General features: G+C 49.8%; 1 protein-coding gene across 1 annotated transcript; it reads left to right on the forward strand.

Moving 5' to 3' along the window:
• Positions 1 to 62: 62 nt before the first annotated feature.
• On the forward strand, positions 63 to 27,349 carry LOC142905339 (dual specificity tyrosine-phosphorylation-regulated kinase 2-like). The gene is made up of 13 exons (XM_076068892.1): positions 63 to 152; positions 1,743 to 1,800; positions 2,216 to 2,315; positions 10,125 to 10,288; positions 12,406 to 12,542; positions 13,025 to 13,171; positions 15,193 to 15,331; positions 15,873 to 15,954; positions 21,438 to 21,610; positions 23,990 to 24,050; positions 24,291 to 24,408; positions 25,184 to 26,201; positions 27,308 to 27,349. Exons 2-13 carry the CDS (start codon positions 1,795 to 1,797, stop codon positions 27,347 to 27,349), a joined length of 2,187 nt encoding a protein of 728 aa, XP_075925007.1. The 5' UTR covers positions 63 to 152; positions 1,743 to 1,794.
• The last annotated feature ends 118 nt before the right edge of the window (positions 27,350 to 27,467 follow it).

Genomic DNA, 27,467 nt, shown 5'->3' on the forward strand with positions numbered 1-27,467 from the left:
CGAGGCACTGCTACGTAGTAGACTTGGGGGCGGGGTTACGTGACGTCGCGGGGCAGCGTCATCATAACTCTGGACGCGTGCGAAGCAGGCGGCAGCCCTTTTACCTTGCTCTCTTCATCGTCGTCGTGATCCAAGCGATAACACTCGAAGAGGTGAGTACGTGACTCTCAGTTGATGTTGTGAGTCCGTGTTGATTATGTGGATCTGTTTGATGATGTGAGTCCGTGTTGATGTGAGTCTGTGGTTGATGAAGTGAGTCTGTAATGATGATGTGAGTCCGTGTTGATGATGCGAGTCCGTGTTGATGATGTGAGTCCGTGTTGATGATGTGAGTCTGTGTTGATGATGCGAGTCTGTGTTTATGTTGTGAGTCTGTGGTTGATGAATTGAGTCTGTAGTGATGATGTGAGTCCGTGTTGATGATGTGAGTCTGTATTGATAATGTGAGTCTCTGTTGATGATGCGAGGCTGTGTTGATTATGTGAGTCCGTGTTTATCTTGTGAGTCTGTGGTTGATGAAGTTAGTCTGTATTAATGATGTGAGTCTGTGTTGATGATGTGAGTCCGTGTTGATGATGTGAGTCTGTGTTAATGATGCGAGTCTGTATTGATGATGCGAGTTTGTATTGATGATGTGAGTCTGTATTGATGATGCGAGTCTGTATTGATTATTTGAATCCGCGGTGATAATATTAGTCGGTGATTGTGTGAGTGTGTGGTGATGATCTGAGTCTACGAATAAAGTGAGTCTGTGGTGATTAGGTGAGTCTGTGCTGATGATCTGAGTCTATGAATAAAGTGAGTCTGTGGTGATGAGGTGAGTCTGTGCTGATGATCTGAGTCTATGAATAAAGTGAGTCGGTGATTATGTGAGTCTGTGTTGATGACCTGAGCCTATGAATAAAGTGAGTCTGTGTTGATGATCTGAGCCTATGAATAAAGTGAGTCTGTGTTGATGATCTGAGTCTATGAATAAAGTGAGTCTGTGGTGATGATGTGAGCCTGTGGTGATGAGGTGAGTCTATGAATAAAGTGAGTCTGTGTTGATGATCTGAGTCTATGAATAAAGTGAGTCTGTGGTGATTGTGTGAGTCTGTGTTGATGAAGTGAGTCTATGAATAAAGTGAGTCTGTGTTAATGATCTGAGTCTATGAATAAAGTGAGTCTGTGGTGATTGTGTGAGTCTGTGTTGATGATCTGAGTCTATGAATAAAGTGAGTCTGTGGTGATTGTGTGAGTTTTTGTTGATGATCTGAGCCTATGAATAAAGTGAGTCTGTGTTGATTATATGAGTCTATGAATAAAGTGAGTCTGTGGTGATGATGTGAGTCTGTGGTGATGAGGTGAGTCTATGAATAAAGTGAGTCTGTGGTTATTGTGTAAGGCTGTGCTGATGAAGTGATCCTATGAATAAAGTGAGTCTGTGTTGATGATCTGAGTCTATGAATAAAGTGAGTCTGTGGTGATGGTGTGAGTCTGTGGTGATGAGATGAGTCTATGAATAAAGTTAGTCTGTGTTGATGATCTGAGTCTATGAATAAAGTGAGTCTGTGGTGATTGTGTGAGTCTGTGTTGATGATCTGAGTCTATGAATAAAGTGAGTCCGTGTTGATGATGTGAGTCCGTGTTTATCTTCTGAGTCTGTGTTGATGATCTGAGTCTATGTTGATGAAGTGAGTCTGTGGTGATGATGTGAGTCTGTGTTGTGAATCTCTCCACCACCCCCACCATTCTTCACACAGAGAAGCCGTGAAATCTAAGCAGCACAGCAACGCTACTCTGAAAATCAACGCCATGGCGGTACGCGTGGCCTCCTCCACTCGACTTACGAACACCACCAGCACTTAAAAATATGACCCACACTTACGAACACTACCCACACTTACGAATGCCATCCACACTTACGAACACCACCCACACTTACGAACACCACCCACACTTACGAATACCACCCACACTTACCAACACCACCCACACTTATGAACACCACCCACACTTACGAACACCACTCACACTTACGAACACCACCCACACTTACGAATACCACCCACACTTAGGAACACCACCCACACTTATGAACACCACCCACACTTACACACACCACCCATACATACGAACACCACCCACACGTATGCATATGTATGTTTGTATATGTGTGTACGTATCTATATGAGTGTGAATGTGTGTGTACGTGTGTTTTTGTACGTGTGTGTAGACGAGCGAAAATGAACCGAGCAGGAGTCAGCCTACGTCTGCCAATATGTGGAGTGCGCTGACCTCTGGTAGCGCAATAATTCGCAGCAAATCACCTGAAGGTAAGAGAAAGCGAAACAGAGAGGAGAGAGCAGAGAGAGAAAGGAGAGAAGAGCAACAGCAACATCATGAAAGTCAAACAAATGATATCAGCTCAAATGAAAGCAGCTCAAGCAAGTGGACTGATATAGTCATCATCGTCACGTGGAAAGGCACAGCAGCAGCCAAATCACACTTGGATAATTGTTGATTCCTAAATGGGGAAAGTGGGAATAGATCGGAAGACCCGGAGAGAAAATCCATGCAGTGACCGCTTTACCAAGAGAGCCACAGAGACGACCATCGACACAGAAACACACTCATAGACACACAGAAACCTTCATAGACACATAGAGACACACATAGAAAGCCAGAGACACACAGAGACACCCATAGAGACACACAGAGACATCCATAGACACATAGAGAAACCCACAGAGAGACCCAGATGCATACACACATGGAGACACCCTTAGACACATATAGACTCATAAAGACACACAGACACATAGAGTTCCACATAGAACCATAGACATACAGACATGCAGACCCATAGAGACCCACAGATACACCCACAGGGACATCCATAGAGCCATAGAGACCCACAGATTCAGCCATAGAGATGCACAGATACGCACAGAGAGCCACAGAGACCCGTAGACCCACATACACCCAGACCCCTAGAGACCCATAGAGACACCCACAGAGACTCACACCTTAGTACGGTTGGCTACGTACGGTGTGTAATAAGTTGAACATATGTATGTAACAAACGCAATAGCTTCAAGCACGCTAAAACCATCTGCTTGGTTTAGATATGTGGATGACACATTTGTGGTCTGGCCACATGGCAAAAATACACTGAACGCATTTCTAAATCATCTCAACTCACAAAACCCATCCATCCAGTTCACCATGGAAGCGGAAGCTGATAGAACTCTACCATTTATGGATATTCTGCTCGGACTAGGTAGAAATGGTAAAATAACACAGTGTTTACCGAAAGAAAACACATACTGACGCCTATCTGAATGCAGAGTCAAACCATCACCCCGCACAGATATTTGCTCTTATCAAGATGCTCATTCATCGAGCTAAGAAAGTGCCAAATGGTGACAGTCTGAGAAGTGAAATTCAACATGTTAAAAAAACGCTGCAAGTGAACGGTCACAATAATGCACAAATCAACAGGCCATTGAATACCAAAACCAAATCAAATAACAAGAGCATTGAAACTGCCCAAGTAATTAAAACGATCAAAATACTATACATTGCGGGAGTAACTGATAAACTAGCCAGATATTTGGAAAAACAACACATCCGAGTCAGATTTGGCACAGTAAATAAAATACAGAATTTAATATCTGGTACAAAAGATGTATTACTGAAGCTATCAACAGAAGGTGTCGAAAGGATTAACTGCACGTATGGTAAATATTATGTTGGGCAAACAGGACGAATGATCAGCACGAGTCTAAAAGAACGTCAGAGAAATATTAAATTATCCCAAATGCAACTGTCAGCAGTAGCATAACATGCGTGCCAACAAGGACACTCAATTGATTTTGATCATGTTGAAGTTTTGTGCAAAACTAGCTCCAACTGGCCAAGACTAATTAGATAATCTATCGAAATTGAAAGAAATCAAAATAACTTTAACCGTTCGGATAGCTACTGCCTTAGTGCTGCACGGAAGCGATTCATCAAATAATACATTATTTAAATGCATGCCTACAAAGGGCAGCGTACTTCAAAAGGGATTACCGTTGGTAGGGCTATTTCATAAACACAATAGACACGATGGACAAGTTCCAAGGGCTCGCATAAAGCACATGCATAATGTACGTTGCCTCAGTAATCCCCCCCCCCACCACATTGTGCAAGAGCGCAGAAGGGTGGTCAACACATCTACGCCTCTATATAAGGAACGAAAGAGTAAGACTTCTCCACAATCTGGCTGTTGCCTGATGCAGCTAGTTGTAATTACTGGTGAAACGTCATACTCAGTTTGTAAATGTTGTGGCTTGGCTCCCCAACACACGAGTGTGCTGTACTAGTGACGAATTGCCATGTTCTGTTTCCGTGACAACCCTTACTAGTTGGCTGTGTCGGGTGGTGGTGGGTTTTAACGACACATTTATATATTTACGCGATCTAACCCAAAAACCTCTATTATGGATACGTACAGTGAGGGAAAAAAGTAATTGATCCCCTGCTGCTTTTGTACGTTTGCCCACTGACAAAGAAATGATCAGTATATAATTTTAATGGTAAGTTTATTTGAACAGTGAGAGACAGAATAACAGCAAAAAATCCGTAAAAACGCATGTCAAAAATGTTATAAATTGATTTGCATTTTAATGAGAGAAATAAGTATTTGACCCCTCTGCAAAACATGACTTAGTACTTGGTGGCAAAACCCTTGTTGGCAATCACAGAGGTCAGACATTTCTTGTAGTTGGCCACCAGGTTTTCACACATCTCAGGAGGGATTTTGTCCCACTCCTCTTTGCAGATCTTCTCCAAGTGTTCTTTGGTTCTTTCGGTAAAGTCACGTAGAATGAGAATAAAATCATAAATTGATAAAATAAAATAACACAATAATATTCTCACGACGTTTCGGCCACAACACAAGCGGCCTTCATCAGGTGAAGGGACGAGACTGTCTGGAGGACAGCGTTGGAGTGAAAAAGCCACGCTCAGATCGCGACCTTTAAGCTGTGTGAGAAGAAGCAAAGCGCCTTGACAAAGGAATTAGCATAGAATTTAGCATTGAAATGGCTGAGTGATTAGCTTGTGACTGGTCACAGAAATGGCTATGTTAAAGTTAAAGCATACACATCCGCAGAGGCACCCCTTGACAAAGGAATTAGCATAGAATTTAGCATTGAAATAGCTAAGTTAAAGCATACACATCCGCAGAGGCACCCCTTGACAAAGGAATTGGCATAGAATTTAGCATTGAAATAGCTGAGTGATTAGCTTGTAACTGGTCACAGAAATAGCTATGTTAAAGTCAGAACATATACATTCACAGAGGCACCTAGTACAAATCAAACAGGAGAATTTAGCATTGAAATAACTAGGCGAATTTAGCATTGAAATAACTGAGTGATTAGCTTGTGACTGGTCACAGAAATGGCTATGTTGAAGTCAAGGCCTACACATCTGAGCTATTCACAGTAACTGGGTATACACTAGTTTTTTATTGGTTCACTATATAGTATTCATTATATTTTGTAGTGTATACCCAGTTACTGTGAATATCTCAGATGTGTAGGCCTTGACTTCAAAATAGCCATTTCTGTGACCAGTCACAAGCTAATCGCTCAGTTATTTCAATGCTAAATTCACCTAGTTATTTCAATGCTAAATTCTGTTTGATTTGTACTAGGTGCCTCTGTGAATGTATATGCTCTGACTTTAACATAGCTATTTCTGTGACCAGTAACAAGCTAATCACTCAGCTATTTCAATGCTAAATTCTATGCTAATTCCTTTGTCAAGGGGTGCCTCTGCAGATGTGTATGCTTTAACTTAGCTATTTCAATGCTAAATTCTATGCTAATTCCTTTGTCAAGGGGTGCCTCTGCGGATGTGTATGCTTTAACTTTAACATAGCCATTTCTGTGAGCAGTCACAAGCTAATCACTCAGCCATTTAAATGCTAAATTCTATGCTAATTCCTTTGTCAAGGCACTTTGTTTCTTCTCACACAGCTTAAAAGTCGCGATCTGAGCAGAGCTTTTTCACTCCAGCGCTTTTATCCAGACAGTCTCATCCCTTCACCTGATGAAGGCCGCTTGTGTTGTGGCCAAAACGTCGTGAGAATATTATTGTGTTATTTTATTTTATCAATTTATTATTTTATTCTCATTCTACGTGACTTTACCGAAAGAACCAAAGAAGATGAATCCTTGCAGTCACGAAAGCTTTAAATCGAAACTTCTCCAAGTCATTAAGGTTTTGAGGCTGACGTTTGGCAACTCGAACCTTCAGCTCCCTCCACAGATTTTCTATGGGATTAAGGTCTGGAGACTGGCTAAGCCACTCCAGGACCTTAATGTGCTTCTTCTTGAGCCACTCCTTTGTTGCCTTAGCCGTGTTTTTGGTCATTGTCATGCTGGAATACCCATCCACGACCCATTTTCAATGCCCTGGCTGAGGGAAGGCGGTTCTCACCCAAGATTTGATGGTACATGGCCCCGTCCATCGTTCCTTTGATGCGGTGAAGTTGTCCTGTCCCCTTAGCAGAAAAACACCCCCAAAGCATAATGTTTCCACCTCCATGTTTGACGGTGGGGATGGTGTTCTTGGGGTCATAGGTAGCATTCCTCCTCCTCCAAACACGGCGAGTTGAGTTGATGCCAAAGAGCTCCATTTTGGTCTCATTTGACCACAACACTTTCACCCAGTTGTCCTCTGAATCATTCAGATGTGCATTGGCAAACTTCAGACGGCAATGTATATGTGCTTTCTTGAGCAGGGGGACCTTGCGGGCGCTGCAGGATTTCAGTCCTTCACGGCGTAGTGTGTTACCAATTGTTTTCTTGGTGACTATGGTCCCAGCTGCCTTGAGATCATTGACAAGATCCTCCTGTGTAGTTCTGGGCTGATTCCTCACCGTTCTCATGATTTAGATTTAAAGCTTTCGTGACTGCAGGGATTCATCTTCTTGGTTCTTTCGGTAAAGTCACATAGAATGGGGATAAAATAATAATAAAAATGAAACAAAAATAAAAATTATCACAACGTTTCGGAGGCAACACAAGCTTCCGTCTTCAGGTGGACAGTCACCTGGTGGACAGTCACCTGAAGACGGAAGCTTGTGTTGCCTCCGAAACGTTGTGAGAATTTTTATTTTTATTTCATTTTTATTATTACTATTTTATCCCCATTCTATGTGACTTTACCGAAAGAACCAAGAAGACGTTCTCATGATCATTGCAACTCCACGAGGTGAGATCTTGCATGGAGCCGCAGGCCGAGGGAGATTGACAGTTCTTTTGTGTTTCTTCCATTTGCGAATAATCGCACCAACTGTTGTCACCCTCTAACCAAGCTGCTTGGCAATGGTCTTGTAGCCCATGCCAGCCTTGTGTAGGTCTACAATCTTGTCCCTGACATCCTTGGAGAGCTCTTTGGTCTTGGCCATGGTGGAGAGTTTGGAATCTGATTGATTGATTGCTCCTGTGGACAGGTGTCTTTTATACAGGTAACAAGTTGAGATTAGGAGCACTCCCTTTAAAAGTGTGCTCCTAATCTCAGCTCGTTACCTGTATAAAAGACACCTGGGAGCCAGAAATCTTTCTGATTGAGAGGGGGTCAAATACTTATTTCCCTCATTAAAATGCAAATCAATTTATAACATTTTTGACATGCGTTTTTCTGGATTTTGTTGTTGTTATTCTGTCTGTCACTGTTCAAATAAAGCTACCATTAAAATTACGGACTGGTCATTTCTTTGTCAATAGGCAAATGTACAAAAGCAGCAGGGGATCATATACTTTTTTCCCTAACTGTATGTACACAGAGACCCATAGACACCCAGACCATAGAGACCCACAGATAACCACAGAGACCCAGACCCATAGAGACTTACAGAGACCCATAGATACCCACAGAGACACCCATAGACACCCATAGTATGGGTCTCTCTGAGTCTCTGCGAGTCTATACCGGTCTCTGTGGGTCTAAGTGGGTTTCTATGGTTCTATATGAGTCTCTGGATCTCCATAGGTCTCTGAGTATGGGCCTCTATGGGTTGCTGTGGGTCTCAGTGGGTCTCTATGACTCTACATGAGTCTGTAGATCTACATAGGGCTCTATGTGTATGGGTCTCTGTGGTTCTATCTGAGTATGGGTCTCTATAGTTCTATATGAGTATGGGTCTCTGTGGGTCTCTTTGGTTCTTTATGAGTATGGGTGTCTATGGGTCTCTATGGTTATAAATTAGTATGGGTCTCTATAGGTCTCTATAATTCTATACAGGTATGGGTTTCTAAGGGTCTCTATGGTTCTATGTGAGTATGGGTCTCTATGGTTCTATAAGAGTTGGGACTCTATGGGCCTCTATGGTTCTATATGAGTATAGGTCTCTGTGGGTCTCTGGTCCTATAAGAGTATGGGTCTATTTGGGTCTCTATGGTCCTATAATAGTATGGGTCTCTGTGGGCCTCTATAGTTCTATATGAGTATGGGTCTCTATGTATCTCTGTGGGTCTCTATGGGTCTATATGAGTATGGGTCTCTATGGGTCTGCGTAGGTCTCTGTGGGTCTCTATGGTCTATATGGGTCTCTATTGTCTCTATGGGTCTCTGTGGGTCTATATGGTCTCTATGGGTATCTGTGGGTTTCTATGGGTCTCTATGGTCTCTATGAGTATGGGTCTCTATGCGACTCTGTGGGTCTCTGTTTCTATATGAGTATGGGTCTCTATGGGTCTCTCATTTATATGGGTCTCTATTGGTTATATGGGTCTCTGTGTGTCTCGGTGGGTCTCTATAGGTCTCTCTGGGTCTCTGTGGGTCTATATGAGTATGGGTCTCTATGCGTCTATATGAGTATGGGTCTCTATGGGTCTGCGTAGGTCTCTGTGGGTCTCTATGGTCTCTGTGGGTCTCTATGGTCTATATGGGTCTCTATTGTCTCTATGTGCTCTATGGGTCTCTGTGGTCTCTATGGGTCTCTGTGGGTCTCTATGGTCTCTAAGGGTATCTATGGGTCTATATGGGTCTCTGTGTGTTTCTGTGGGTCTCTATGGGTCTCTATTGTCTATATGGGTCTCTGTGGGTCTCTGTGGGTCTCTATAGTTCTCTATTGTCTATATGGGTCTCTGTGGGTCTCTGTGGGTCTCTATAGGTCTCTATTGTCTATATGGGTCTCTGTGGGTCTGTGTGGGTCTCTATGGGTCTCTATCATCTCTATGGGTCACTATGGCTCTCTATGGGTCTGTATCGTCTCTATGGTCTCTATGGGTCTCTGTAGTCTGTATGGGTCTCTGTGGGTCTCTATGGGTCTCTATGTGCTCTATGGGTCTCTATGGTCTCTCTGGGTCTCTGTGGGTCTCTATGGTCTCTAAGGGTCTCTATGGGTCTCTGTTCTCTATGGGTCTCTATGGTCTCTATGGGTCTCTGTGGGTCTCTATGAATCTCTGTGGTATCTATGGTCTCTGGGTCTATATGGGTGTCTATGGTTCTCTATGGGTCTCTATGGACTCTATGGACTCTATGGGTCTCTATTGACTCTATGGACGCTATGAGTATATATGGTCTCTATGGGGCTTTTTGGTCTCAATGGTCTCTATGGGCTCTATGAACTCTATGGGTCTCTATGGCTCTCTATGGACTCTATGGGTCTCTATGGTCTCAATGTTCTCTGTGGATCTCTATGGTCTCTATAGACTCCATAGACTCTACGGTCTCCATGCGCCGATGATCCCAGCCACTTGGGTGGGGTGGTGTGGTGCCTTAACCCCGGCGTGTGTGTGTGTGTGTACGTGACAATTCGTTTCTAGATTAAGTTGTTGTTGATCTTGTTTTTTATGTTGTCAATGTTGTTGTTTTTGTTATTGTTGTTGCTGTTGTGGATGTTGTTATTCTTGTTACTGTTGTTGTTGTTGCTGTTGATGCTGTTGTTGATGTTGTTGATGTTGTTGTCGTTGTTGTCGTTGTCGTTGCTATTGTTGTTGATGCTGTTGTTGCTATTGATGTTGCTGTTGTTGCTGATGTTGTTGCTGTTGTTGAAGATGTTGTTGCTGTTGATGATGTTGTTGCTGTTGTTGTTGTTGATGATGATGATGATGTTGTTGATGATGTTGTCATGTCCGCAGCGATCCTGGCTCTCTTCGAGCCTCACCTCACCGAGCGCCAGAAGCTTGAACTCACCACGATGGACGAGATCTGGTACTTTACTCTGGACGATGGCGAGGATGAAACGTCGCGAGGCGGCATCTGGAACCATGGCTACGATGACCAAGAGCACAACTACATTCCTGTGAGGCTCACAGAGACACACAGAGATGCAGAGACACCAATAGAGACCCATAGAGACCCACAGAGACATATATAGACACACAGAGATGCAGAGACACACAGAGATGTGGATACACCCATAGAGACCCATAGACACCCATAGAAACCCACAACCTGTGAGGCTCACGGAGACACAGAGATACCAATAGAGACCTACAGAGACCTCACAGAGACACCCATAGAGACCAACAACTACATTCCTGTGAGACACACGGAGATGCAGAGACACCCATAGAGACGCATAGAGACCCATAGAAACTCATAGAGACACCAGAGGTGGGCCATTAAGGCCACTAAGGCCTTCTCTGCTGGCCTAGAGATTGTCAGAATCAGAAGATTATATTTTTATAATTGAATATATATCTTCATTAATGCTATACGTATTTTACAAAGTTCGTTCCCATCAGTCTGTTAACGTCATTTCATTGCTACTCTCTCCCTCAGTTGTGCTGCTTCCAGTGCATCTAATACATTTCAATCAGATTTTCCTGTGCTGTCTCCGCCTCTCCGGGTGAAAAATTTATCCCGAGGCCTTCAGAATGTCGGATGAATCCCCTCTGCTGTTGAAGCAAATGGGGACGATGTTTATTATTATTATTATATTCTTTAACTAATCAGATTTGGAGTTTGCCATGTTTGGCGTATTCTTTGACACGCCGGAGCCTTCTCGCTGGCCTAACCGCCTACGTTAGCATTTTTCGGTTGGCGTGATCGGAGGGCCAGTTAGCTAACTGAAGTAAAACTAGCTAGCACATAATGTAGCATCATCTAATATTTATTTAAACTTTCTTTAGTGACGTTTAGATTTTTCGATGTAGTGATTTAGATTTTAGTTTTTTCTGTGGGGAAGCCTGTTGAATCCTGATTGTGTTATTTGTGTTTTACGGCATTTTTGCTTGCTTGGTGGTAGTATGGGTAAATGTGACTGGTTGTTGTGAGTTTGTTCTTGTTTCTTTGGTAATGACATTGATTTGGGCTATGCGATGTCTATTTGTGATGCATCATACTGTCAGTCTGCGTAATAGTGGTACATCCTTTATGGTTTCAGTCACCATGTATTCATGTCTCTGCAATTAGTGTATTGTAACTCTCATAGGTGTCGAGCCTCGTGTTAAAACACTGTATTCTACTCGATAAAGGTTACTGTAACTGTGAATATGGGGTGGTTATGTCGAATGACCAATGGCCTATAGCCCTAGTGTCATGCTGAGGTTATTCGAAGGCGGTTTAATTGCGGGAGGATAGCACTGAAGGCCTAGGTGTAAAATACACGGCCCGCCACTGAGAAACACCCATAGACACCCACAAATAAATCCCAGTGAGGCTCACAGAGATGTAGAGGCACCTATAGAGGCCCATAGAAACACCATAGACACCCATTTAGACCCATAGAGACTCACAGAGACATACAGACACACAGACTCACACATACACACACAACTACATTCCTGTGAGGCTCAGGGAGACACACAGATACACAGACACTCATAGAGCCCCACAACTACATCCCTGTGACACACAGAGACCAGGAGGAACCCATAGAGACCCACAGACACACCCATAGAGATCCACAGCTTCATCCCTATGAGACTCACAGAGATACAAAGACACCCATAGAGACCCACAGAGACACCCACAGACACCCATCGAGACCCACAACTAAATCGCTGTGAGGCTCACGGAGACACATACACACCTATAGAGACCCACAGAGGCACCCATAGAGACCTACAGAGACCGAGACCCACAGATATCCAAAGAGACACCGATAGAGACCCAGAGAGACCAGCAGAGACACCCATAGAGACCCATATAGACACCCATAGAGACACGCATAGAGACCCATAGAGACCTACAGAGACCTAGACCCACAGAGATCCACTGAGACACCTTTAGAGACCCACCGAGACCCACAGAGACACACATAGATCCTAGACCCACAGAGACCCACAGAGATCCACGGGACCCCCCACCCTGACCAACTTCACCCTGACCCCCACCCTGACTACCTTCCCGTGACCTCCCCATGACCCTCCCGACCCTGATTACCTCCCCCCCCCCCCTGGTGACCCCCTGCAGGTCATGCACGAGCACTTCAACTACCGATTTGAGCTGGGAAGGAAGATCGGGCAGGGCGGGCAGGGCGTGGTCGTGCAGTGTCTCGACCACAAGACGCAGACTCTGGTGGCGCTCAAGATCCTCGCCTCTCCCACCAAGTGAGTGGTACCCTGGGGCAGCTGTGCAGTCAACAAACCAAGAACAAAAACAAACAACAATACAGAGATTATGAGGCTGCTCCTGGCTGTGAAGTCACAGCAGCAGCGGCAGCAGCAACAAACTAGGGCTGAACGTCCTTGCCTGCAACTTTGCCGTGACTCTTCATCACTCAACCGTACACCCACCCACCCGCCCGCCCACCCACCCACCCATGACTACCTCTCACCACCACCACCACCACCCACCCACCACCACCCCACCCACCGTCCTCCACTACCACCACCATCTCCTCTCCCCACCATCACTACCCACCCACCACCACCCCCAGCACCTCCCCACCACCCATTGCCACCACCCACTTCCCACCAATTGAGTTTACTCTCCAACACACAACCAGTTAAGTGCTGAACTTGTCTCTCTCTGTCTCTTTCTGTGTCTGTCTGTCTCTCTGTCTCTCTGTCTACCTCTCACTCGATCACAGCTTAACAGTCGAAGCGCACCAGATGATGGAGCTGCGGATGTCCATGGAGCTCCAGACGGTCCGTAGTGACGTGGACTACAACGTAGTCAACGTCATGGATATGTTTTACTTCCGGGGACACAAATGCATCGTAATGGAGCTATTGAAGTACGGACACCACAAGCACCACCACCACCCACCACTCACTCACTCACCCACCCACCCACTCATCCACCCACCCACTCATCCACACATTCATCCACCCATTCAACCACCCACTCACTCACCCACCCACATACTTGTTCACTCACCCAAACACCCACTCACCCACCCACTGACTCACTCATTCACTCACCCATCCACCCACCCACTCATTCACCCACCCAGCCACCACTCCCATAATCACACACCCACCCACTCATCCACCCACCCACCCATTCACCCACCCACACACCCACTTACCCATCCACACACCCACCCATCCACGTATGCATAATCTCACACAACCACTCACTCTCCCATTCACCAACCCAGACACCCACTCATCCACACACCCACTTACCCACACACTCACCCATCCATCCACTTATGCACCCACCCACCCTGTCACTCACTTACTCATGCACTCACCCATTCATTCACACTCACCGACTCATCCACCCACCTACCCACCCACTCATTCATCCACTCACTCATGCACATACTCACCCACTCATCCACCCACCCAATACTACAACTACCCACCACCACCACCCACTCACTCACTCAACCACCCACTCACTCATCCAACCACCCACCAACTCATTCACTCATTCACCCATCCATCACTACCACCACCACTACCACCACACACCCACTCACTCACTCACCCACCCAGTCATCCACCCACCGACTCACCCACTCACTCACCCACTCACCCATCCACTTATCCACCCACCCACTAATCCAGGAACTCACTCACCCACCCACTAATCCACCCACTCACCCACCCACCACCCACTCATCCACTCACTCACCCACCCACCCACTCAGCCACTCACCCACTAACTTACTCATGCACTCAGCCATTGGTCCACCCACTCACCTACTCATCCACCCACTCACTCATTCACCCACTCACTCATTCACGCACTCACCTACTCATTCACCCACCAAATACTACAACCACCACACACCCACTCACTCACCCACTACCACCCACCACCCACTCATCCATTCACTAACTCACTCACTCATCCACTCATCCACCCACTCACTCACCCACCCACCCACTCATGCACTTACCCATTCATTCACCCACTCACCGACTCATCCACCCACCCACTCACTCATCCACCCACTCACTCACTCATTCCCGCACTCACCCACTCATTCACCCACCCAATACTACAACCACCACACACCCACTCACTCACCCACCACCACCACCACTCACTCACTCACTCAACCACTCACTCATCTAACCACTCGCCAACTCATTCACTCATTCACCCACCCATCACTAACACCACCACCACCACACACCCACTCATTCACTCACTCACCCACCCAGTCATCCACCCACCCACCGACTCATCCACCCACCCACCACCCACTCACTCACTCACCCACCCACCCACTCACCCACCCACCCACCACTACCACCACCACACATCCACTCACTCACCCACCACCCACTGACTCACTCACTCACCTACCCACCGACCAACCCGCTCACCCAACCACCGACCCACCACCACAACCCACCTACCACCATCACCACCCGCAGACCCTCAGACCCATAGACACGTACAGAGACACCCACAGATATCCACAGAGACCCACAGAGACACACAAAGACCCACAGAAACTCACAGAGACAATCACACAGAGACCCACAGAGACACCCATAGAGAATCACAGAGACCCACAGAGAATCACACAGACACTCACAGAGACCCACAGAGACCCACAGAGACAACCACACAGAGACCCACAGAGACCCACAGAGACACCCATAGAGACACCTACAGAGACCCACAGAGACACCCACAGAGACCCACAGAGACCCACAGAGACCAACAGAGACCCACAGAGACACCCACAGAGACACCCACAGAGACCCACAGAGACATCCACACAGACACCCACAGAAATCCACCGAGACCCTGACGTCACCTCACGTCGCTGCCGCTGTCTCCCCATCGCAGGAAGAGCCTCCATCAGGTGCTCATAGATATGGGGCAGTGTCGCATCGACGAGGACGATTTGAGGTCGTACGCCAGGGGCATCGTCCGCTTCCTCGCCTACACCAAGTCCCGGGGCATTGTCCACGGGGACATCAAGCCGGTGAGTGGAGGACACGCTGGGGGACGCTGGTGGCTTGCTGGGTGCATGCTGGGGGCACGCTGGGGGCACACTGGGGGCACGGACACTCACAAAAACGCACCCCCACGCAGCCATCCACCCACACACCCACTCACTGACCAATCCATCCACTCACCCAGCCAACAACCCACCCACAAACCCATCCACCCACCCATCCACTCACCCACCCATCCACCCACCCACTCATCCACCCACTCACCCACTCACCCATCCACCCATTAACCCATCCACCCACCCACCCACCATCCACCCATCCACTCACCCATCCACCCATCCATCCACCCATCTACCCATCCACTCACCCACCCATCCATCCACCCATCCACCCACCAACCCAACCACCCACCAGTCCACTCACCCATTCACCCAACTACCCACTCACCCACCCACCCACCCATTCACTCAACCACCCATTCACCCATCCACCCACCCACCCACCTTGATCCCGCTGAGTAGTGTTAATCCTCTCTCTCTCTTTGTCTGCTGCTCGCTCACCATCCAGGGCAATGTTCTCTTGAAGAACAATTCAAGCAGGGTGGTCAGAGTCACCGACTTCGGCTTCAGCTTCTTTGTGGACCAACAACGTGAGTGGTGACTCCCCCCACAGACCTTTACGTGGGCGTGGGTGTGTGTCTGGGTGGGTGGGTGTGTGTGTGTGGGTGTGTGGTGCCGAACGGCAACGCTGTGACTTGGCCTACCCCCCAGTGCCATGGGGGGAGGGCCAATTTAGATTGGCCTTTCCCTTCATGGCGGTTGTAACCACAACACCGGCCAAATGGGGGCTCTGGATGGGTGCGAGAGGCTGGTAACCCCTCCACCTTCAATTAACTACCACAAAAGTACGATTTAAAAAATATATATTCTTAGTTTTTTCGGTAAAGTCACGTTGAAGAGAAACAACAAAATAACAAAATATATATAAAACAATAAAAAATTCTCACGACGTTTCGACCATAACTCAAACGGTCATCATCAGGTGTGTCGGTTTGCATAAATTTATTTTGAAAACTGCATATTTATTTATATATATAAAAATAACGTTTGCGTCACGCGCAACGATGGCAGTTTGCCAGGACTAGTCCATCTATTTTTTGAAAAGAGGAGGGGGGAGACGAAATTTGTTTTTATGTATGCTGTCTGAAAGGCACTGTAAGCGTGAACAATCAATCAAGAACTGAAATGATTTATCAAATCTTTCCAATGATTGCTAAGATAGAATCCATCTTCTCGGTTGAAATTGTCTCTGTGTTTGTATATGTGGATAGCCTCATGAACGAATCTCTCATGGAAGCCAGATGGCTTACAAAGAACCTCCGTCTTGGAAAAGTCAATGGCATGTGAGCCTACTGAATTAGAACAATGATCTGCTACGGCCGAGGTGTTGGTCCTACCGTGTTTAAGGTCTGCTTTATGTTCACGAATGCGGTCCGAGATATGGCGTTTGGTTTCTCCAATGTAACTACTACCACAGAGGCAACTTAGTTTGTAGACACCAGGGTATTGTATGTCCGGAATCACATCTTTTACAGACGGAACCAGATCACGGATTTTATGTAATGTGTTGAAACGGACCTGGATCTTGTGTTTATTCAAGATTTTGGAGATCTTTTTTGTGATCCCAGCAATGTAGGGTAAAGTGATGGTTTTGAAAGGCTCCTCAAGAGGGTTCTTCTTCATGGTTTGAGTGATAGCTTTGCGGATTGTATAGTCGGAGTAACCATTAGCCCTAAGAGCTTGGTGTACGTGCTTGAGTTCACTGCTTATGTGTTCCTGGTCGGATATGCATTGGGCTCTATGATACAGAGTCTTGATGAGAGAATTCTTCTGTGATGGATGGTGGTGGGAATCCGGTTTCAGATAAGCATCCGTATGGGTAGCTTTCCTGTAGACAGAGTGGCTCATTGAACCATCAGGTCTCTTTTTAATTAGGACATCCAAAAAAGGTATCTTGCCATCTATTTCGACTTCCATGGTAAATCTGATGGCTGGGTGTATGGAATTGATGTGGTCGAAGAATTTGTCTAGAGCAGGCCGGCCATGTGGCCAGATGACAAAAGTGTCATCCACGTACCTCTTCCATAAGGTTGGGCGCAGAGTGGCAGTCTGGATGGCGTCAGTCTCAAATTTCTCCATGAAAATGTTAGCTATAACTGGAGAAAGGGGGGAGCCCATTGGGGTGCCCTCAGTTTGTTTGTAGAAAGTTCCATTCCAAGTGAAGTATGTATTGGTTAAACAGTGTCTCACCAGGGGGGGTACCTCAGTGTTTAGTCCTTGATGAACCAAGTCTTCAATGATTGCAATGGTGTCAGGTACAGGAACCTTGGTGAATAAGGAAACTACATCAAAACTGACAAGCAGGTCGTCTGGGGACAGGGAAATACCCTTGATTGTTGATACCAGGTGAGTAGAATTTTGTACCGCAGAGGTGGTCTTTCCAGTGAAAGGACGCAGGATTTCAGACAAAAAACGAGCTAGTTTGTAGGTGGGGGAGCTGATAGTAGAGACTATGGGACGAAGAGGTGTATCAACTTTATGTATTTTTGGTAAGCCGTATAATCTTGGTGGCCTGGCAGCAGAAGGTTTCAACGAAAACTGTTTAGATTGATCAATTAATGCGGTTGAATCAGAAATTATTTTGTTGGTTTGTGTGACGAGGCTGTTGGTGGGATCTCTTTTTATTTTTGTATAACTACCATCGTCGAGTAATTCTTTAATTTTGTTGTTGTATTCTATTTTATCCATGATAACAGTAGCATTGCCTTTGTCAGCTGAGAGAACTACAATATCATTCCTCTTTTTTAATTTATATAATTCAAAACGCTCATCTTTGCTGAGGTTGCTAGCTGGCATCTTAGCGTTTTTGAGGGTTGCAGCGATTTCAGATCTTGCTACGTCTGCAGCGATGTGACCCAGGCCCCTGAGAGCAACGTCTACTTGGGCAATTATATCATTAACTGGTATGTGTTTAGGTGTGACTGCAAAGTTTAGACCTTTGGCTAAAACGGATTTCAGACCATCGGAAATAGAACTGTTACTGCGATTAATTACGACTTTATTAACGTCTAACTTTTTGGTGTGTGGGTCCGGTCTTTTGTTTAAGAGGAGGTTAAATTTGGAAATCAGGTTTTCCTTACATTTGGTCGACATAGTAGCAGCTGAAGAGGCAGTCATATTGTCTACATGTTCCCAATCCGATGTGGACATTATTGCCGTCAATGATAAGTGTGATTTGTAGAGTGTCTTGTCTAACTGATCTAGTTCTGTGCGTATACGCACAGAACTAGATCAGTTAGATGGTCTGAAATCCGTTTTAGCTAAAGGTCTAAACTTTGCAGTCACACCTAAACACATACCAGTTAATGATATAATTGCCCAAGTAGACGTTGCTCTCAGGGGCCTGGGTCACATCGCTGCAGACGTAGCAAGATCTGAAATCGCTGCAACCCTCAAAAACGCTAAGATGCCAGCTAGCAACCTCAGCAAAGATGAGCGTTTTGAATTATATAAATTAAAAAAGAGGAATGATATTGTAGTTCTCTCAGCTGACAAAGGCAATGCTACTGTTATCATGGATAAAATAGAATACAACAACAAAATTAAAGAATTACTCGACGATGGTAGTTATACAAAAATAAAAAGAGATCCCACCAACAGCCTCGTCACACAAACCAACAAAATAATTTCTGATTCAACCGCATTAATTGATCAATCTAAACAGTTTTCGTTGAAACCTTCTGCTGCCAGGCCACCAAGATTATACGGCTTACCAAAAATACATAAAGTTGATACACCTCTTCGTCCCATAGTCTCTACTATCAGCTCCCCCACCTACAAACTAGCTCGTTTTTTGTCTGAAATCCTGCGTCCTTTCACTGGAAAGACCACCTCTGCGGTACAAAATTCTACTCACCTGGTATCAACAATCAAGGGTATTTCCCTGTCCCCAGACGACCTGCTTGTCAGTTTTGATGTAGTTTCCTTATTCACCAAGGTTCCTGTACCTGACACCATTGCAATCATTGAAGACTTGGTTCATCAAGGACTAAACACTGAGGTACCCCCCCTGGTGAGACACTGTTTAACCAATACATACTTCACTTGGAATGGAACTTTCTACAAACAAACTGAGGGCACCCCAATGGGCTCCCCCCTTTCTCCAGTTATAGCTAACATTTTCATGGAGAAATTTGAGACTGACGCCATCCAGACTGCCACTCTGCGCCCAACCTTATGGAAGAGGTACGTGGATGACACTTTTGTCATCTGGCCACATGGCCGGCCTGCTCTAGACAAATTCTTCGACCACATCAATTCCATACACCCAGCCATCAGATTTACCATGGAAGTCGAAATAGATGGCAAGATACCTTTTTTGGATGTCCTAATTAAAAAGAGACCTGATGGTTCAATGAGCCACTCTGTCTACAGGAAAGCTACCCATACGGATGCTTATCTGAAACCGGATTCCCACCACCATCCATCACAGAAGAATTCTCTCATCAAGACTCTGTATCATAGAGCCCAATGCATATCCGACCAGGAACACATAAGCAGTGAACTCAAGCACGTACACCAAGCTCTTAGGGCTAATGGTTACTCCGACTATACAATCCGCAAAGCTATCACTCAAACCATGAAGAAGAACCCTCTTGAGGAGCCTTTCAAAACCATCACTTTACCCTACATTGCTGGGATCACAAAAAAGATCTCCAAAATCTTGAATAAACACAAGATCCAGGTCCGTTTCAACACATTACATAAAATCCGTGATCTGGTTCCGTCTGTAAAAGATGTGATTCCGGACATACAATACCCTGGTGTCTACAAACTAAGTTGCCTCTGTGGTAGTAGTTACATTGGAGAAACCAAACGCCATATCTCGGACCGCATTCGTGAACATAAAGCAGACCTTAAACACGGTAGGACCAACACCTCGGCCGTAGCAGATCATTGTTCTAATTCAGTAGGCTCACATGCCATTGACTTTTCCAAGACGGAGGTTCTTTGTAAGCCATCTGGCTTCCATGAGAGATTCGTTCATGAGGCTATCCACATATACAAACACAGAGACAATTTCAACCGAGAAGATGGATTCTATCTTAGCAATCATTGGAAAGATTTGATAAATCATTTCAGTTCTTGATTGATTGTTCACGCTTACAGTGCCTTTCAGACAGCATACATAAAAACAAATTTCGTCTCCCCCCTCCTCTTTTCAAAAAATAGATGGACTAGTCCTGGCAAACTGCCATCGTTGCGCGTGACGCAAACGTTATTTTTATATATATAAATAAATATGCAGTTTTCAAAATAAATTTATGCAAACCGACACACCTGATGATGACCGTTTGAGTTATGGTCGAAACGTCGTGAGAATTTTTTATTGTTTTATATATATTTTGTTATTTTGTTGTTTCTCTTCAATGTGACTTTACCGAAAAAACTAAGAATATGAATTACTGCAGTCACGAAAGCTTTAAATCAAAATTTAAAAAATATAATTAAGCTTGTGCCGGAGGCCCCGGGGGGACAGGCGTCTATGACGTCTCCTGACCAAGCCCCATTTCGCGGAGCCAGGAGACTGAATACTCACCCTCTGGGTTCCTCCAGAAACAACAAAAAGCCACTACGGATGGCAATGTGGAATGTACGAACGCTCACTCCCTCTGTCGGGAGCTGGACTGGTGGAGGAGGTACGTGAATGACGCTACTGGGCAGTTGGAGGCAGTCGCCCTCCAACCACAATGGAGCGCCGGGTGGATAAAGCACAGCAGGTTGGCACAGTAGGGGGCACAGGTGGTGCATCAGCTAGTCGTCTCAGTCAGTCGACCCATGGCACCTGTGTCTGCCCCGTGACCTCCTGTCAGCGGGCGTTTGACACTTCACGTGACCTCAACATGAACATAGCCTGGCACAAGTGTCGTGGTGACATCAAAGCCACTCAGTGGCGAATGGCAGTTATTGTTGTTTGTCCATGTGTGTGGGAGTCACCGACCCATCCATCCACCCACCCAACCATCCACCAACTCACCCACCCATCCTGATGCTGTCGTTGTCGTCCGCACAGCGTCGCGCATTGGAGGCACCCTCCCCTACATGGCCCCCGAGGTGGTTCTGGGCTACCCGGCCACCTGCGCCATGGACATGTGGTCCCTGGGCTGCACCGTCGCCAAGCTGGCCATCAGAAAGGAGCTCTTTGTCTCCGACATGGACAACGACCACGTGGCCTGCTGCATCGAGGTGACCGGGGCATCTCGGGGAGGCACCAGCCGACTTGGCCCGGCCAGCCAGGAAGCCATCTATCAATCTACTCACTCACCCACCCACCCAATTAGCCACCCAGCCACCCACCCAGCCACCCACCTACCCAGCCATCCACCCACCCACCCACCCAACCATCTAGCCACCCAGCCACCAACCCAACCAGAAACCCACCCACCGAGCCAGCCAAACACCTACCCTCCCACCCAGCCATCTACCCACCCACCCACCGAGCTATCCACCCACCCACCCAGTCACCCAGACACGCAGTTACCCATCCACCCAGTCACCCACTCAGCCACCTACCCAGCCATCCACCCACTCACCCACCCACTCATCCAGACATCCACCCACCCAGCCATCCACCCACCCAGCCATCCACCCACCCACCGAGTTATCCACCCACCCATCTAGTCACCCAGCCACGCAGTTACCGATCCACCCACTCACCCAATCAACCACCCACGAAGCCATCCACTCGTCCACCCACTCACTTACCCACCCATCTAGTCACCCAGCCACCTACCCACCCATCCACCTAGCCACCCACCCATCCATCCACCCATCCACCCAACCATCCACCCACCCACCCACCCACTCACCCACCCACCCATCTAGTCACCCATCCACCCACTCAGTCACCCACCCACTCACCTACCACCCACCCATCTAGTCACCTATCCACCCACTCACCTACCCATCCACCCACTCACCCACCCGCCTAGTCACCCATCCACCCACTCATCCACTCACCCATCCATCCACCCACTCATCCACTCACCCATCCATCCACCCACTCACCCATCCACCCACTCACCCACCCATCTACCCATCTAGCCACCCAGCCACCCACCCAGCCACCCACCCACCCATCCACCCAGCCACCCACCCAACCAACCGGTCACCCACCCACCCATATAGTCACCCATCCACGCACTCACCCACCCATCCATCCATTCATCCACCCACCCATCTAGTCACCCCTCCACCCACTCACCCACCCACCCACATAGTTACCCATCCACCCACTCACCCACCCATCGAGTCACCCATCCACCCACTTACCCACCCACACATCTAGCCACCCACCCAGCCACTCACCCATCCACCCACTCACCTACCCACCTAGTTACCCATCCACCCACTCACCCATCCACCCGCCCATCTAGTCAACCATCCACCCACCCATCCACACACCCACCCACCCAAATAGTCACCCATCCACCCACTCATCCACCCATCCATCCATCCACCCACTCACCCACCCACCTTGTCACCCATCTACCCACTCACCCACCCATACACCCACTCACCCACCACCCACCCATCTAGTCACCTATCCACCCACTCACCTACCCATCCACCCACCCGCCTAGTCACCCATCCACCCACTCACCCACTCACCCACCCACCCACCCACTCAACCCACCTTCCCATCTAGCCACCCACCCATCCACCCATCCACCCACCCAACCAGTCACCCACCCACCCATCTAGTCACCCATCCACCCACTCATCCACCCACCCACCCATCTAGTCACCCCTCCACCCACTCACACACCCACCCATCCACCCACTCACCCACCCACATAGTTACCCATCCACCCACTCACACACCCACCCATCCACCCACTCACCCACCCACATAGTTACCCATCCACCCACTCACCCACCCACCCAATGAGTCACCCATCCACCCACTTACCCACCCACACATCTAGCCACCAAGCCACCCACCCATCCACCCACTCACCTACCCACCTAGTTACCCATCCACCCACTCACCCACCCATCCACCCACCCACCCATCTAGTCACCCATCCACCAACTCACCCACCCATCTATCCACTTTACCAGCATTGCAGCTGGAACAATAAACGTAGTTTAGTTTAAGTATGGGTCTTTGCGAGTATGGGTCTCTCCGAGTATGGGTCTCTACAAGTATGGGTCTCTGTGGGTTCATGTGGGTCTCTATGTGTCTGGGTCTCTGTGGATCCCTCTATGGGTCTCTGTGAGTTCTCTGTGGGTCTATGGGTCTCTATGAGTATGAGTCTTTATGGGTGTTATATGAGCATGGGTCTCTTTGGGTCTCAGTGAGTCTCTGTGGGTCTTTTTGAGTATGGGTCTGTGAGGAGTCTTTGTGAGTCTCTATGAGTCTCTATGGGCCTCTCCATGGGTCTCTACGTGTATGGGTCTATATGTGTCTGTAGAATGTGATGATGATGACATCAGCCACTTGGTTAAGTTGCTGTCATTTGTGATGGCCAGGTCGCTTCTGAAAAAGAGCTACACAGGGGCCTTACCTGGTGTCTGTGTCTCTCTGTGTCTTTGTCTCTCTGCCTTGAAATTGTTGAGCAGATCCTGGGCATGCCTCCCAAACGAATGGTCGAGAAAGCTCCCTACAGGGCGTCTTACTTTGGTGAGTTTAAGGGTGGTGGTCATGTGGTGATGATGATGATGGTGGTGGTGGTAGTGCGGTGGTGGTGGTGGTGGTAGTGCAGTGGTGGAGGTACAGTGATGGTGGTGTGGTGGTACTTTTATGATGATAGAAAGAGTGGTGGTGCGGTGGTGGTGATGGAGATGGCGTTGGTGGTGGTGATGGAGATGGTGGTGATGTTGGAGATGATGGTGGTGTTGATGGTCTGTCTCTCTCCTGCAGACCCTTTCGGAAGGCCTCACTGGCCTTCCAGGTCGCGTCCCCCTGGAAGCGTTCCCCTGCACCACGTGCTGCAGGGATGTGGGGCGCAGCTCATGAACTTCGTGAAATGCTGCCTGCAGTGAGAACAAACTTAAACACACACTCCACACACACTACAAACACACACCGCACACACACCACGCACACCACACACAGACGACATACACACCACACACACCATACACACACCACACCCACCACACCCACCACACACACACACACCACACACACACACCACACACACCCACCATACCCACCCAGCACACCCACGACACCCACCACACTCACCCCACTACACCCACCCAACCACAACCACACCACGCACCCACCCCACCTACCCACACCACCCACCCCACTCACACCACACACAGATCACACACATCACACGTCCACCACCCACACACACCCATCCACCCCACACAAACCCACACACCTGCCCAACCACCCCACACACCACACACACACAAAGACAAAGGTCCCCCCAGTATAGCCTTAATAGACTGTAGGGGCAAGTGCTGTTTGCAAGCACCTACGACAGCCGGCACTGTAGCACACGAGTGGGTGGGTGGCCAGCAATTACGCCCGGCCGCCTTTGTCTCCCGAGTGGCGATGTTGCCTACAAAGCAGGGTACTCATTTGAGGCTGAGTCGACCTAGGGGAGGAGGCCCATGTACGGGATCAGATAATCGCCATCACTAGCGGTGTTGGTGGCTGTGAGCGGGGATAGAAATCCGGGTCTCTGCCGGGTCTGTGGTAGCGTAGCGCTAACCACTGCACCACCGCTCCCCCCCACCCCTCTCCATGTCCCCCCCCACCACCCCCCCTCTTCCGCCCCACCCCCACTCCTACCCCAGGTGGGATCCGGAACTGCGGATGACTCCGGATCAGGCGCTGGCTCACGGCTGGCTCAAGAGCAAGGACACCCCCAGCACGGACACCCCCACCAGGGACACCGCCACCCCCACCACGACCACTGCCACCTCCACCACGGCCACCGACACCCCCACCAGGGACACTGCCACCTCCACCAGTGACACTGCCACTCCCACCAGGGCCACCGCCACCCCCACCAGGGCCACCGCCACCCCCACCAGGGCCACCGCCAACCCCACCAGGGCCACCGCCACCCTCACCAGGGCCACCGCCACCCCCACCAGGGCCACCGCCACCCTCACCAGGGCCACTGCCACCCCCACCAGGGCCACTGCCACCCCCACCAGGGCCACTGCCACCCCCACCAGGGCCACTGCCACCCTCACCAGGGCCACTGCCACCCTCACCAGGGCCACTGCCACCCCCACTAGGGACACTGCCACCCCCACCAGGACCACTGCCACTCCCACCAGGGCCACCGCCACTCCCACAAGGGCCACCGCCACTCCCACTAGGGCTACTTCCACCCCCACCAGGACCACCGCCACCCCCACCAGGGCCACCTCCACCCGCACCAGGGACACCGCCACCCCCACCAGGGACACCTCCACCCCCACCAGGGACACCGCCACCCTCACCAGGGCCACCGCCACTCCCACCAGGGCCACCGCAACTCCCACCAGGGCCACTGCCACTCCCACCAGGGCCACCGCCACTCCCACCAGGGCCACCGCCACTCCCACCAGGGCTACTTCCACCCCCACCAGGACCACCGCCACCCTCACCAGGGCCACGGCCACCCCCATCAGGGCCACCGCCACTCCCACCAGAGCCACCGCCACTCCCACCAGGGACACTGCCACCCTCACCAGGGCCACTGCCACCCTCACCAGGGCCACTGCCACCCTCACCAGGGCCACTGCCACCCCCACCAGGGCCACTGCCACCCCCACCAGGGCCACTGCCACCCTCACCAGGGCCACTGCCACCCCCACTAGGGCCACCCCCACTAGGGACACTGCCACCCCCACCAGGACCACTGCCACTCCCACCAGGGCTACCGCCACTCCCACCAGGGCCACCGCCACTCCCACTAGGGCTACTTCCACCCCCACCAGGACCACCGCCACCCCCACCAGGGCCACCTCCACCCGCACCAAGGACACCGCCACCCCCACCAGGGACACCTCCACCCCCACCAGGGACACCGCCACCCTCACCAGGGCCACCGCCACTCCCACCAGGGCCACTGCCACTCCCACCAGGGCCACCGCCACTCCCACCAGGGCCACCGCCACTCCCACCAGGGCTACTTCCACCCCCACCAGGACCACCGCCACCCCCACCAGGGCCACGGCCACCCCCATCAGGGCCACTGCCACTCCCACCAGGGACACTGCCACCCCCACCAGGACCACCACCACTCCCACCAGGGCCACTGCCACTCCCACCAAGGGCACCGCCACCCCCACCAGGGCCACTGCCACCCCCACCAGGGCCACTGCCACCCCCACCAGGGCCACTGCCACCCCCGCCAGGGCCAACGCCACTCCCACCAGGGCCACCGCCACCCCCACCAAGGCTACCGCCACCCGCACCAGGGCCACTGCCACCCCCACCAGGGCCACTGCCACCCCCACCAGGGCCAACACCACCCCCACCAGGGCCACCGCCACCCGCACCACGGCCAACGCCACCCGCACCAGGGCCACCGCCACTCCCACCAGGGCCACTGCCACCCCCACCAGGGCCACTGCCACCCCCACCAGGGCCACTGCCACCCCCACCAGGGCCACTGCCACCCCCACCAGGGCCAACGCCACTCCTACCAGGGCAACCGCCACCCGCACCAGGGCCACCGCCACCCACACCAGGGCCAATGCCACCCCCACCAGGGCCAATGCCACCCCCACCAGGGCCCACGTCACCCGCCCCAGGGCCACTGCCACCCCCACCAGGGCCACTGCCACCCCCACCAGGACCAATGCCACCCCCACCAGGGCCCACGTCACCCGCCCCTGGGCCACTGCCACCCCCACCAGGGCCACTGCCACTCCCACCAGGGCCAATGCCACCCCCACCAGGGCCCACGTCACCCGCCCCAGGGCCACTGCCACCCCCACCAGGGCCAACGCCACCCCCACTAGGGCTACCGCCACTCCGACCAGCGAGGTCACCATCACCACCATCGGCAGGGTCATCTCCATGACCCTCAGGGTCCGCACCACCACCACCGGCGAGTCCACCACCACCACTGCTGGGGAT

The sequence above is a fragment of the Petromyzon marinus genome, chromosome 23, assembly GCF_048934315.1.
Source record: "Petromyzon marinus isolate PM22_M1 ecotype Great Lakes invasive population chromosome 23, UKy_Petmar_22M1.pri1.0, whole genome shotgun sequence".
Classification (NCBI taxonomy): Eukaryota; Metazoa; Chordata; class Hyperoartia; order Petromyzontiformes; family Petromyzontidae; genus Petromyzon; species Petromyzon marinus.

What these genes read in the sequence shown, in the direction of transcription:
- LOC142905339 (XM_076068892.1), top strand. An exon ending in TTCGTGAAATGCTGCCTGCA is followed by an intron (nt 24,409 to 25,183) that starts GTGAGAACAAAC and finishes CTCCTACCCCAG; the next exon opens with GTGGGATCCGGAACTGCGGA. An exon ending in CCACTGCCACCCCCACTAGG is followed by an intron (nt 26,202 to 27,307) that starts GCCACCCCCACT and finishes CACCCGCCCCAG; the next exon opens with GGCCACTGCCACCCCCACCA.